Genomic DNA, 14187 nt, shown 5'->3' with positions numbered 1-14187 from the left:
CAGTATGATATTGGCTGTGGGTTTGTCATAGATAGCTCTTATTATTTCGAGATATGTCCCATCAATACTTAATTTATTGAGAGTTTTTAGCATGAAGCATTGTTGAATTTTGTCAAAGGCCTTTTCTGCGTCTATTGAGCTAATCATGTGTTTTTTGTCTTTGGTTCTGTTTATATACTGGATTACATTTATTGATTTACGTATGTTGAACCAGCCTTGCATCCCAGGGATGAAACCCACTTGATCATGGTGGATAAACTTTTTGATGTGCTGCTGGATCCGATTTGCCAGTATTTTATTGAGGATTTTTGCATCAATGTTCATCAAGGATATCGGTCTGAAATTCTCTTTTTTGGTTATGTTTCTGCCAGGCTTTGGTATTAGGACGATGCTGGCCTCATCAAATGTGTTAGGGAGGATTCCCTCTTTTTCTATCGATTGGAATAGTTTCAGAAGGAATGGTACCAGTTCCTCCTTGTATCTCTGGTAGAATTTGGCTGTGAATCCCTCAGGTCCTGGACTCTTTTTGGTTGGTAAGCTATTGATTATTGCCACAGTTTCAGAGCCTGTTATTGGTCTATTCAGAGATTCAACTTCTTCCTGGTTTAGTCTTGGGAGGGTGTATTTGTCAAGGAATTTATCCATTTCTTCTAGATTTTCTAGTTTATTTGCATAGAGATGTTTGTAGTATTCTCTGATGGTAGATTGTATTTCTGTGGGATCGGTGGTGATATCACCTTTTTCATTTTTTATTGCTTCTATTTGATTCTTCTCTCTTTTATTCTTTATTAGTCTTGCTAGCGGCATAGACCAAGTCTTTCACAAAGCTACCAACCCCTGCATGAAATGTTGCTACTCAATCTAAAAGTGAGAGACATTTTTTTTTACTCAATTCACTACAGCGAAGTGCTTCTGTTGCAGTTATGTCTTACTTTCTTTAAAATAATAACCTGGCTGGGCGCGGTGGCTCATGCCTGTAATCCCAGCACTTGGGAGGCCAAGACGACCAGATCACGAGGTCAGGAGATCGAGACCATCCTGGTTAACACAGTGAAGCCCCGTCTCTACTAAAAATACAAAAGCAAAATTAGCTGGGTATGGTGGCAGGCACCTGTAGTCCCAGCCACTCGGGAGGCTGAGCCAGGAGAATGGCGTGAACTGGGGAGGCGGAGGTTGCAGTGAGCCAAGATCGCGCCACTGCACTCCAGGCTGGGCAACAGAGCAAGACTCTGTCTCAAAAAAATAAATAAATAAATAAATAAATAAATAAATAAATAAATAAGTAAAATAAAAAATTTAAAAAAAGATAACCTAATTTACTTATGTCCAGCCTCTTAAGCTCGTATGTTGTCTTTCTTACTCTGTTGAAATAATGCATTCAGATGCATAAATGCTGTTTATAAGTGTGGGTTTTTGATAATGGGTCTTTCTATATCTGGTTTGTTGCTTTGATTAAACCAGAGTCCACGTCTAACAGTAGTTTACTGTGACTCCACTTAGGAAGAGAAGGGTATCCACAGGATTCCCTGTTAGAGAACAACTCTGAGGCCTAATGTACTCCGTAAGGAAGCAGCAGCATCAGGCGTGCTTTCTAGAATCCATCCTCTTCTCTGCTTCTCTGGGTAACATCCAATACAACTTTGCCACTGTCCTGGAGTACATGGCCTCTCTGACCCTCTAACCTTTCTGTAGTGGGAGCCTGTTTACAATTTTAGAAATTAAATGGGCAATTTGAATCTCTCTCTGAAGATTATCCTGAGAATCAAATTTCATGACAAAGTAAGAATTCTGGATTTCTTCTTCCTGCAGTGTTTCTGCCTGACTTTGACAGAGGTGACTTTGCCAGGCAATGTTTTTTTCATGGATTTTGCTTTTCTTTATGTTTTAATGTTGTGAAGGGCAAGCAAGTGTGTACCTTGAGACTAATGTATCACCATCTGTCACCAGAGCTTCCCCTTTGGTATTCTTTTCCTTCCTGGTTTAAAACTCTGAATCCCAAAAGCCTATGGCTGAGTAGCAAGAAGCTAAATGAAGTATTCCAAAGCTCTTAACATATTGTGTTGTGTAGATGACCCATTTGAGCATTTCAGAAACCAAATAGGAGAGAAAAGAACATTGAAAGCACCGAAAAGATTAACACCTGCTTCCAGTTGTCAAAGAAATTAGAGCATACTGTGTATATCCAGCATAAAGCAGTTTACTCTCCCATATTGAGATATTTTATTCAAATTTTCAATTCAGTATGCACAGCGTCACATGCTTATGACTTTGTTTCACTATAGGATTCCACGCAGAACTTGGAAGACAGAGAAGTTATGAATGGTGTACAGACAGAACTACTAACATCGCCAAAAACTAAGGACACATTGAGGTATTCCCTTTATGCAAATAAGAATGTCTGATTTATTTCAATTTGATGTGTTTTTTAATAGTTTATAATTGTTCTTACTTTACAAGAAAGATCAGGATAAGTAGAATCATGGAGTGAAACATGTCCCAAGTCTAACAGTTACTTAATTCTTCTTTTCTAGTGTTTTCTTCGTATGAGAACTTACTGACAAACATATACATAAATGATCCTTAATCCATCCAATACTCTTCTGTACCCAGGATTTCTGAATTACTTTTTTCTCTCCTCAAACAGCAATTTCAAATGAACATTTCAGAGGTCGTTGTGGTGATTTTACTTTGACTTTAGCTTTTTGAAAGCACCAAATCCTAGCCACTAGACCACCAGGGAACCCTAAATTTAGCTCTTTGAGTACTACTTTGTATTGTGCTTTAACACCCTTGCAATAGTTTACTTGATGAAATAAAATGAGCCCTGTCTATCAACCAGGGTTTTTCATGTTCTTAATGAAGGCAACTCATTTGCCGTCAGTGGCTGCCATGTTTCCCAGTACTTTCTTTGCTTTGTATTGATTCCCAGTTCAGCTCTAGGTAGTGCCTGGGTTCATCTCACAGCTATGCCTCTTTACTAGTCCTGTTAGCTTAGAGAAGTTACTCATTTCTCTTTCCCTTAGTTTCTGGTCTGTAGAATGGAAATAGTATTAAAACCTTATTCAGAGGGTTAGTATGGGTATTAATTGAGTTAATACACGTAGACCATTTTGCAAAGTGTTGTGGTTAGGATAAATCCTGTGAGTCTTTGCTGCTGTTTCTACTATTATCATTAATATCACATCATCTCTAGTATTATTCTAATCATCATTTTGTTTAATGCACTTTGAATTTGGCATAAGGAAAATAATTTCATATTTAATAGATGGTTACTTCAGCATTAGGTAAAGCTACTGAAGTTTATAATTATTCATGCAGTCAACATATTCCTTTCATTTAGTCCAAACAATTAGCATGAAATTAGCTTTCTAAAAACATAGGTCATCATCCTTTGTCGTGTGCTTTACTGTATGGATTCTCCTCAAACTTATTTATAGCCACGTGAGCATAGTTACTCTTTATTTAGATTGTTTCTTTGATTGATGAGCTGTACAGTATTACAAATTTGATAGAAACTAGTCTAGGTGGTGCCTGCCTATCATCGCGGCTACTTGAGAGGCTGATACAGAGGATCACTTGAGTACAGAAGTTTGAGTCCATCTTGCAACATAGGGAGACCCTCTCTCTGTCTTAAAAAAAAAAAAAAAAAAAAACGGGGGGATATGGGGTGGGGAGTAATAGAAAATCTTCAAAGCGCTATCTTTTCAGAAACTTAATAAGATTATCTAATTATGTTTACCTCCAGAAACTAGTAAGATTGTTTCTGGAGGTAGACATAATGATTATAATTCTCTTATTCTATTTGGCTTTAATTTCACTTATTTCAGTGTTAGCTTTTTGAAAAGTTTGTTAATATCTTGTCCAAACGCTATGTGAATACCATCATAGAGTCAACAATAGTTTGGTTTATGGCTGTATGAACAAATTAGCCAAGCTTTCTTCAGCTACAGGGAATTGAGAGAAATGGCATATAGGAACTTAAAAATATATATATTCTTTTATTTATTTATTTTTTCATTTATTTTATTTTTATTTTGATACGGAGTTTTGCTCTTGCTGCCCAGGCTGGAATGCAATGGTGCGATCTCGGCTCACCGCAACCTCCGCCTCCCAGGATCAAGCAATTCTCCTGCCTCAGCCTCCCAAGTAGCTGGGATTACAGGCATGTGCCACCCCAGGCCCAGCTAATTTTGTATTTTTAGCAGAGACAGGGTTTCTCCATGTTGGTCAGGCTGGTCTCGAACTCCTGACCTCAGGTGATCCACCTGCCTCGGCCTCCCAAAGTGCTGGGATTACAGACATGAGCTACCACACCCGGCCAAAAATATATATATTCTTTAGTTACAAAATGTATATGTGTGTGTATATATATATATATATATATTTGATTATCAGAATGGGCTTTTCACATGAGTTTTCTTATCACCTTTAATAGGTTAAAGAACTGCAATTCAGAGCAATTAAGTGACAGCTACAGACTTAATTGACACCCACCATTCTTGTCTACAAAACCACTATTTCAAATATTCCTGTTGCGTGTACATTCCCTGATGCCTTGGTGTTTTATTTCATGCTAACTGACCAAGGCTAGGAAAATTCTCATATAAAAGTGCAGCTAAAATCAGTTTTATATCAAATTCAAAAAGTAGAGTGAGTGCAATTCCCAGTACTTTAAGACCTTAGAGTGGGAAAAGGATGGTAACAATCTTAATGCCATTGAATGCATGGAGGAAAGCTTGGAGGTTACACTTCTAAGAGAGGAGATTGATTCTAGCCAGTATGAGATGAAAAACAGTTGAAGTGAAATTAGGAAGCCAGTTCTGGCTGAATTACATGGTCTATATGCTCCTGGGGCAGGGAGAATCTCATATCCCACAGGGCTTGGCCCACGCATAGGACTTTGGGCACACATCCACATAGAAGCTAAGTAAATTATTTGTAATCTATCTCAAAATGTCTTGAAACCGTTTAATTTCTATAATCATTGCTCAAGCCTTTGTAATCCCTCAGCTACACCATTATAATAACCTACTAACTTCTCTGTCAAATAAAAGTTTCTCCTTATTTTAATTTATCCCACATATTACTGTTGGATAAAATTTTTTAAACCACAGAATTTATCCAACCATTCCTTAGTTCCAAACCTTTTGGATTTAGATAAGTCTTGGGTTTGAGTACTGGCTCTGCTACTTACTACCTGTGCAATCTTGGACTAATTACATTACTTCTTTAATATGTATCTTCATAGGAAAATTGGTATCATGGTCACATAGATTACTGTGAAGATTAAATGAGATATAGTACAGACAACTGACTTAGCACAATGCTAAATGAAAGGCTGGAGAAACATTAGTTGCTATTGCCATTATCATTGTCATTTTTACACAGATTGTAGTTTATTGTAACTGTTTCTCATTCACCCAAGCAAGACTGTGAATCCTCCAAAGGATTTCTGACACCTAATACAGGTCTTGGAATATAATAGGGACATAATTGCTGAGTGAATGACTGAATGGATAAAACACATTGCTCCATAAATCATAAGCAAACCTGTTAACTGCTCACTCATTATAAACACAAACATTTTTATTTAAAGAAAAATAACATTTAAAAGACATTCTCCAAATAGTTTTACAATACGCGTCTCTTATGAAGCACCACTCAACTTATTTTGATCTTAAAAAGACAATGAAGCAAGAGGTTTGGTGGTTTTTTAAGAAAATTACACGTTGAATGTCTCTTTAAATAGCAAGCAATATGTGCAAAAGACCTTCACCTCATCCCTAATTCCTATCTCACTTCTGACTCTGCCTTATCTCTCCACTCCTCTTCCCCGAATAAGCCTTCTTCCAGACTTGCCTTTTGTTTCATTCTTAAAACTGCCAGCGCATTTTAGCCTCTCCTCTCCTGTGTCCAGGATATCTACTCATTGGTCAAACTGTTTGCAGAGGCCACCTCAAAATATGTGGGACATTTCCTCATGTTTTGATGCTTTATTCCTGTAATCATCACTCAAGCCTCTATTACTCTGTTAGTTGCAGCTAGATTATTGCAAGAATTTAGTAATTCCTGCCTCAAGTACCAATCTCTCCCTTGTGGTTCCCTTTTCCAGTTGGTCTCACATATCACTGCGTAAATATTTCTAAACCATAGCATTTATCACACTTTTCCCTAATTCTAGAACCTGTAGTGACTTCATTTTCTGCAAATTAAGTCTAAATTTGCTAGCCAGAAATTTAACACACCACTCTGAGCTTTGATCTCAAGCTAATGGTTTAATCTGTCTCCTATACACAGCACCTTTCTTTGTTTCCCTTTTCTCCCTTCTTCTTCCTCCTCCTTATTCTCTCTCTCTCCCAACTTCCTCCCTCCCTCCCTCTCTCTAATATTACAACCAATTGTTATGCTCACAAACTATCCTCATTCAATATCTCCACACAGTTGACTTTCTCTCCTGTGCATGCCCACTCCGTCCCCTCACCTATCTTTTCTGATGGAAGACCCATTTGTCCTTCTTCAGGAATAGATTCCTAATCCCAGCTTCCCTTCCTAATCCTGTACCCTCCTCCTCTGAAACACATCACAAGGTGCCTCAACTTTGAAACTGCACCTTGGTTAAGCAATTAAGAACTCTGCTCTGGGGTGCACTAAATCCCTATTTGAGTCTTGACTCTATAGAAATGGTACGATGTTGGACAAATTATTAAACTCTCTAAGCATAAGTTTACATCTAAAATGGATATAACATAAATGTTTACTTTATAGATTTAATATCAGTACATGATATAATGCCCAGAAGAAGGTTAGTACACTGCCTCCCAAGTAATAGCTTGCATTCACTGAGAATCTACTACTGTGACCCATTGCTTTCTATTCTTTTTTATTACCTGTCACAACCCTCCCCTTAGATTATAAACTCCTCAAGCACTGGTCTTTGTTTTTTCCTTGTGGAACTTCCCCAGTGAAACAACTCAATTAATATTTGTTGAATTCAAGTGAAGTAAGTGGATCTCATCACCAACAACAAAGTCTTTGATAGATTTTTACTCAGTACATTTGCATCCTCAAGACATTTCACCATCAAGTAGAGTTCAAGGTTATCTGCAGATTCTTCCTGGAGGTTTCCCTCTGTAGTCCACCTCTCATACCATTGCATGCCACAGATCTGTGAATCCACCCTTCCAGAAAATCAGCTAACACTCACCCATGTGCTGCAGCCCTTTGTCTTCTCTCTGCATGTCAGCAGTCTGATTGCAAATAAAATGTGTTCAATCCTACAGTATTTAAGGCTTTTTAAAGAAAGTCTTACTGAGGAAATCAATAGAAAAAAAAATGGATTATTCTCTTTTAGCCTATAAGCTTGTTTCCTGAGAAAGTTCTAACAATCATATTAATAGGTAGTTATTGAACGCTTTGTAAATACCGGATGTGGTATGTGTAACATATATGTGTTATGATCTTTATTTTTCTTATTAAAGCCAACAACTCTAATAGGGAAATACCTAATCTTTTTTTTTTGACATGAAGTTTTGGTCTTTCACCCAGGCTGGAGTGAAGTGGTGTGATCTCAGCTCACTGCAACCTCTGCCTCCTGGGTTCAAGTGATTCTCATGCCTCAGCCTCCCAAGTAGCTGGGACTACAAGTGTGTGCCACCACACCCAGCTGATTTTTGTATTTTTGGTAGAAATGGGGTTTCTCCATGGTGGCCAGGCTGGTCTCGAACTTCTGACCTCAAGTGATCTGCCCGCCTCGGCCTCCCGAAGTGCTGGGATTACAGACGTGAGCTACCACGCCTGGCCGGGAATACCTAATCTTAATGTTCTCTGGGTGCAAATGAGGAAACTGAGGTACCAGGTCTTAATTAAAATAATTTACTCAGACTCCTGACTCAAAAGTTACCACTGGGATACACTTCCTCTGTAATTACACATGTGAATCATGATTTTCTTCTGAAATAAATTACCTCCCCCTCCCCGTCCTCAATCTCATCTCTTCCATACCTCAACAAGTGACCTGCCACTGAGTTCAATAATCTTAGTGTTAAAAATGCTGTACATTTGCCTTGTGTAAAGAAATGAGTCTTACAAACATCTGCAGCTTCTGTTGTATATTTTTCCCTCAAGCTTGAAGTCTTTCTTCTGGATGGAAACCAAATGAAGCCTTTCACTTTTAGCTCTAGCAGAGTTTCCATTCGTGACAGTCTCATTTTTAGACAACTGATGCTGCAGCTTCGCCTATAGTTTTGTCTAAATCTCAGATTGGTAGCAGCTGGTTCCAGTTTTATCAATTAGATCTTAGAGCATTTTGCTAGTTTAATACTAGTTGAACTAATGCTTTGTAACTATCTGCTTGTTTTAGTATGTCTTAGAAAGTTGTTTAAAGATAGCTATTTTGATCTTAGTAAATTTTTCCCACTTTTCTTCTATGTATAACCGAAATATTTTTCTTTTATCCCACACAGTTTATTTTGGTTTTTTTTTTTGTAAGTGGCTGTTAACCACTTTTTCTTTCCATTGCCAGAATATCCTTTCTACCTCATTTTCTGTATTTTCCATTTTAAATCAACCTTCTAGCTTATTTTCTGGCTACTATACTGTCCTCTAAAACATAAACATAGATGTGCACATGTCCTGCTCACTAGTCCCTGAATTCTACTCTAGAGTTTATCTAAACAAATAGCAATAATAGCCTATTTTCATGTCTTTGTAAAATCTCACTTTATGAGATATGTAGTCAAATAACTGTGTCCAGTCCTACTTGCTGTGTTTCTCTTCCATGAAGAGTGCATATATAGAGATCTCTACAGAGCAGAACTCCATCATGTATTTCTAGTACTGAGGGTTGTTTTCGCTTCTAAAATAAATAAAAATATGTGAACTGGTCCATGGGGCATTATTTTTCAAATGTTCTCCTTTCCATCTTGAAACAAATAATGGATAACATTTTATAAAGAACATGATGAGACATGGTCTATGTAAAATTTTATTACTTATCTTTATTAAAAGATCTAACTTTCTATAAGTGCTTATATATTACAGTAAACAAAATTGAAAGTCTTTTAGGCTTTTTTTTCTGGGCTAGTACTATTTTTGTGATAATAATTTAAAAGTTATCAAAAACGCTTCTAGCTACAAAATTGCAACTGTTGTGTGTAATGGTAGAATAAAAATTTATTCTGAGATATTGAAAGGAGAATCTCATAAAATAGAAGTCAACTTTTTTTTATTTTATTTTATTATTATACTTTAAGCTTTAGGGTACATGTGCACAATGCGCAGGTTTGTTACATATGTATCCATGTGCCATGTTGTTTTGCTGCACCCATTAACTCGTCATTTAGCATCAGGTATATCTCCTAATGCTGTCCCTCCCCCCTCCCCCCACCCCACAACAGTCCCCGGAGTGTGATGTTCCCCTTCCTGTGTCCATGAGTTCTCATTGTTCAGTTCCCATCTATGAGTGAGAACATGCGGTGTTTGGTTTTTTGTCCTTGCGATAGTTGACTGAGAATGATGGTTTCCAGTTTCATCCATGTCCCTACAAAGGACATGAACTCATCATTTTTTATGGCTGCATAGTATTCCATGGTGTATATGTGCCACATTTTCTTAATCCAGTCTATCGTTGTTGGACATTTGGATTGGTTCCAAGTCTTTGCTATTGTGAATAGTGCCGCAATAAACATACGTGTGCATGTGTCTTCATAGCAGCATGATTTATAGCCCTTTGGGTATATACCCAGTAATGGGATGGCTGGGTCAAATAGTATTTCTAGTTCTAGATCCCTGAGAAATCGCCACACTGACCTCCACAATGGTTGAACTAGTTTACAGTCCCACCAACAGTGTAAAAGTGTTCCTATTTCTCCACATCCTCTCCAGCACCTGTTGTTTCCTGACTTTTTAATGATGGCCATTCTAACTGGTGTGAGATGGTATCTCACTGTGGTTTTGATTTGCATTTCTCTGATGGCCAGTGATGATGGGCATTTTTTCATGTTTTTGGCACCAAAGTCTGGCAGAGACATAACCAAAAAAGAAAATTGCAGACCAATATCCTTGATGAACATTGATGCAAAAATCCTCAATAAAATACTGGCAAACTGGATCCAGCAGCACGTCAAAAAGCTTATACACCAGGATCAAGTGGGTTTCATCCCTGGGATGGAAGGCTGGTTCAACATACACAAATCAGTAAATGTAATCCAGCATATAAACAGAACCAAAGACAAAAACCACATGATTAGCTCAATAGATGCAGGAAAGGCCTTTGACAAAATTCAACAATGCTTCATGCTAAAATCTCTCAATAAATTAGGTATTGATGGGACATATCTCAAAATAATAAGAGCTATCTATGACAAACCCACAGCCAATATCATACTGAATGGGCAAAAACTGGAAGCATTCCCTTTGAAAACTGGCACAAGACAGGGATGCCCTCTCTCATCACTCCTATTCAACATAGTGCTGGAAGTTCTGGCCAGGGCAATCAGGCAGGAGAAGGAAATAAAGGGTATTCAATTAGGAAAAGAGGAAGTCAAATTGTCCCTGTTTGCAGATGACATGATTGTATATCTAGAAAACCCCACTGTCTCAGCCCAAAATCTCCTTAAGCTGATTAGCAACTTCAGCAAAGTCTCAGGATACAAAATCAATGTACAAAAATCACAAGCATTCTTGTACACCAATCACAGACAAACAGAGAGCCAAATCATGAGTGAACTCCCATTCACAATTGCTTCAAAGAGAATAAAATACCTAGGAATCCAACTTACAAGGGATGTGAAGGACCTCCTCAAGGAGAACTACAAACCACTGCTCAATGAAATAAAAGAGGATACAAACAAATGGAAGAACATTCCATGCTCATGGGTTGGAAGAATCAATATCGTGAAAATGGCCATACTGCCCAAGGTAATTTATAGATTCGATGCCATCCCCATCAAGCTACCAATGACCTTCTTCACAGAATTGGAAAAAACTACTTTAAAGTTCATATGGAACCAAAAAAGAGCCCGCATCGCCAAGTCAATCCTAAGCCAAAAGAACAAAGCTGGAGGCATCACGCTACCTGACTTCAAACTATACTACAAGGCTGCAGTAACCAAAACAGCATGTACTGGTACCACAACAGAGACATAGATCAATGGAACAGAACAGAGCCCTCAGAAATGATGCCGCATATCTACAACTATCTGATCTTTGACAAACCTGACAAAAAGAAGAAATGGGGAAAGGATTCCCTATTTAATAAATGGTGCTGGGAAAACTGGCTAGCCATATGTAGAAAGCTGAAACTGGATCTCTTCCTTACACCTTATACAAAAATTAATTCAAGATGGATTAAAGACTTAAATGTTAGAAGTCAACTTTTAAAACTCCGTTCTCACAAATTTTTTAAGTATTTTTTTTAAAAGATTGGCTACTTAAACAAAAATGTTTGGCTTTCTTAAGTGAATGTAAAAACACATTATTAATGATTACTAAAGAGTAGGTATCAGTATGATACATATAATTTATTATGTCTTATAGAAGGGATTTTGAGTGGGAGTAAAGAAATATTTGTGAAATAGAAAAGAACATGAGAATTCATAAAAGGTATTCTAAAAATTCTTAAGCTGAAAAGTTAAAGTCTATAACAGACTAAACACATTCCAAATGCCTCTAGATATTACATATGGATGCATTCTCTCAGCATGTGGATACTTGATACATTTATTAGGAAAGATTTGTGTTGTGCTTTCAGTGCAAAACTATAAAAATATGTTAAAAAGGTAAGGGTAATAATTTTCAGTGACTAAGCAAAATTTGAATCTCTCTTTATAAAAGTCTTTAAAAGCAGTATTGTAAACCTAGAATGCAAATGCTTTGGGTTTAGTCTTCCACAAATGCCTAAAAATGCAATATAAATTCTGTTAGTATATAAAATATATTGCGTTTTTGTCTATTGAAAGCCATGCAACTTTCTCTGTCAACCAAGCGTTTTATATTCAGACCTTATAATGCATATCTATATATAACAGTCCACATACATGTATGAATGTTCATATCCTCAAATATACAGAGATGAATCATTTAATACTATATTATCACTCTAAGATTTGTTTTGTTTTTAGCTTTTATTCCAAGCCCCTGACATAATCTGCTTGACTGAACAAGTTTTACTTATATCAGCAATATCTGGGCAAAACTCATTTGAAATTTATTACCAGATTTGAAATTTCATCATATTCCACACATGCTGAAAACTGATGGGCTCTTTTTTGCATTTCTTAATGATAATAGGCTTGCAAAGAAAACACATTAAAAATCAACCTAATCCACTGATGAGAATATATTTAATGTATTTATTTTAGATTGCTGATAATTTAGAGAATATTTCATGCAGAGTGAATTCAGCATGCATTTTGCTTAATGCTGTTCTCAACTTTCCAGCAAGAAGTCAAAATTTCACCATTTTCAATTTGGAGCAGAAAGCATTTGTAGCAGCTGTAGCTCTTAATTTGACATCTAGTTTCAGGTCATTTTCATGTAAATAAGAAACAATGGAGACCTGCTGACAATTTCCATAACATGGATGTTTGCTTCAACTTTATTATTTTCTTCTGACAATTATATTTTCTCCCTGGGATTAAAGGAGCCAGTAATTGTTCACAGTTATTATTTTTCATCTTTATGAAAACTTGGTAGTTCTACTCTTTATTACTCAAAAGCTCCCAGTGCCTTCTATATTTCAGTCATACACACAATCCATTAATGTTTCTAGCTCATCCTTTCCTTAATCTGGGGTAGGTTAGGCAGGTCAGGCTTTCTATTTCTTTCTATAATACATTTTCTTCAGGCTTTGCAACCTCTTTTTTTACCTTTACAAAAATATAGGAGGTGAAAATTCGGAATTGTTCTGTTGAATATAACTGATGACTTATTGCAAAGCAAGTTTGAGTTTTGATTTATATTGCTTTGAACATGCCCATATGTATTACCAACTGTGGCTTCACAGCCATTATAACACGTAATTCTGTGCTTTTTCTAATAAATATTTTATTTCATTTTTCCTCTGTTCCAGAGAAGAAGCCTACTTTATGCTGAAGCATCAATGTGCTTTCTTATGTGTTTTTTATGATCTGTACAGTAATTTTCAAGTGTGTTTCAATGGGGAAAATTTTAATTTTTGTGTACCTCTTTCAAAATATGTTGATTTATGCAGATTAAGTTAAGTAGGAAGTTATTTTTGTAGGTAGTCATTTCCATTTGTTCCTCTTCTAGGAGTAAAAGTAAGAAATCAGATAGCCTTTTAAACATTTTGTTTTCTGGATCATCTGAACATACCAATAAATTATGTACTCTTTTGACTTAGTCTCTGCTATTGAAGTTATATTAGTTGATATAATCCTGAGCGATGCGTGTGTGTGTGTGTGTGTGTGTGCGCGCGCGTGTGTTTTAGATGTGCCTCCTCTGTTTTTTAGCAGACACTCATTTCTGCTTTCGTTTTTTTCTGCCCCAGTGATATGACAAGAACAGTGGAGATTTCTGGGGAAGGAGGCCCATTGGGAATACATGTAGTGCCCTTCTTTTCATCTCTGAGTGGAAGGTAAGATGTTTTTCTCATTCCAGAAGCTCATGCTAATGAAAACCCTGATTTGAGCTCCTTTTCCCAAATATTTTTCAGAAGGAGATTAAATGTGTATTCTATTATTCAAATGGATACCTCAAGACATACTTCTGTTGGCCACTTAAGTGTTGGAAACAAAATGAAATAATTGACTTTAGGATGCAATGGGGAAAAAATCAATCACAGTGTCTCCATTTACAATTAATTATGAAATACTTTCTTAAAGTATCCTTATCAGTGACACATAGTAAACAGAATCCTTGGCAAAGAAGTTAACATATTGTTAGACAAATGTTGCAACTGAATTTTTTAATATTCCAGAATATGCTTCAACAAGTGAGTATAATAATTCCAAATTGATATATCCTGTTATTCTTCAAGTATGTAGCATTTAGAATAATAAATATTCTAACATTTTAAGTAGCTATATCTGATGCTGTGTATGTATGATGGCTTTATAGAAGCAATGTGTCATCATGCTGTATTTTCCTAAAATATAATTTAGTCAATTAAAAATAATTTACCACATCCTTTTGGAATTTTTAATACATTATGTTGCTAAATCCACACTG

General features: G+C 36.5%; 1 protein-coding gene across 1 annotated transcript in view; it reads left to right on the top strand.

The window, feature by feature from the left end:
• PARD3B (par-3 family cell polarity regulator beta) overlaps nt 1-14187 on the top strand; it is a 1040345-nt gene that overhangs the window by 503495 nt on the left and 522663 nt on the right. The window contains exons 5-6 of the mRNA XM_032754819.2: nt 2283-2371; nt 13508-13594. Of these exons, the coding sequence (XP_032610710.1) occupies nt 2283-2371; nt 13508-13594 (176 nt within the window). The remainder of the gene's footprint in view (nt 1-2282; nt 2372-13507; nt 13595-14187) is intronic.

The sequence above is a fragment of the Hylobates moloch genome, unplaced genomic scaffold, assembly GCF_009828535.3.
Source record: "Hylobates moloch isolate HMO894 unplaced genomic scaffold, HMol_V3 SCAFFOLD_1, whole genome shotgun sequence".
NCBI classification, from domain to species: Eukaryota; Metazoa; Chordata; class Mammalia; order Primates; family Hylobatidae; genus Hylobates; species Hylobates moloch.
This window is presented reverse-complemented; position numbering and strand designations above follow the sequence as displayed.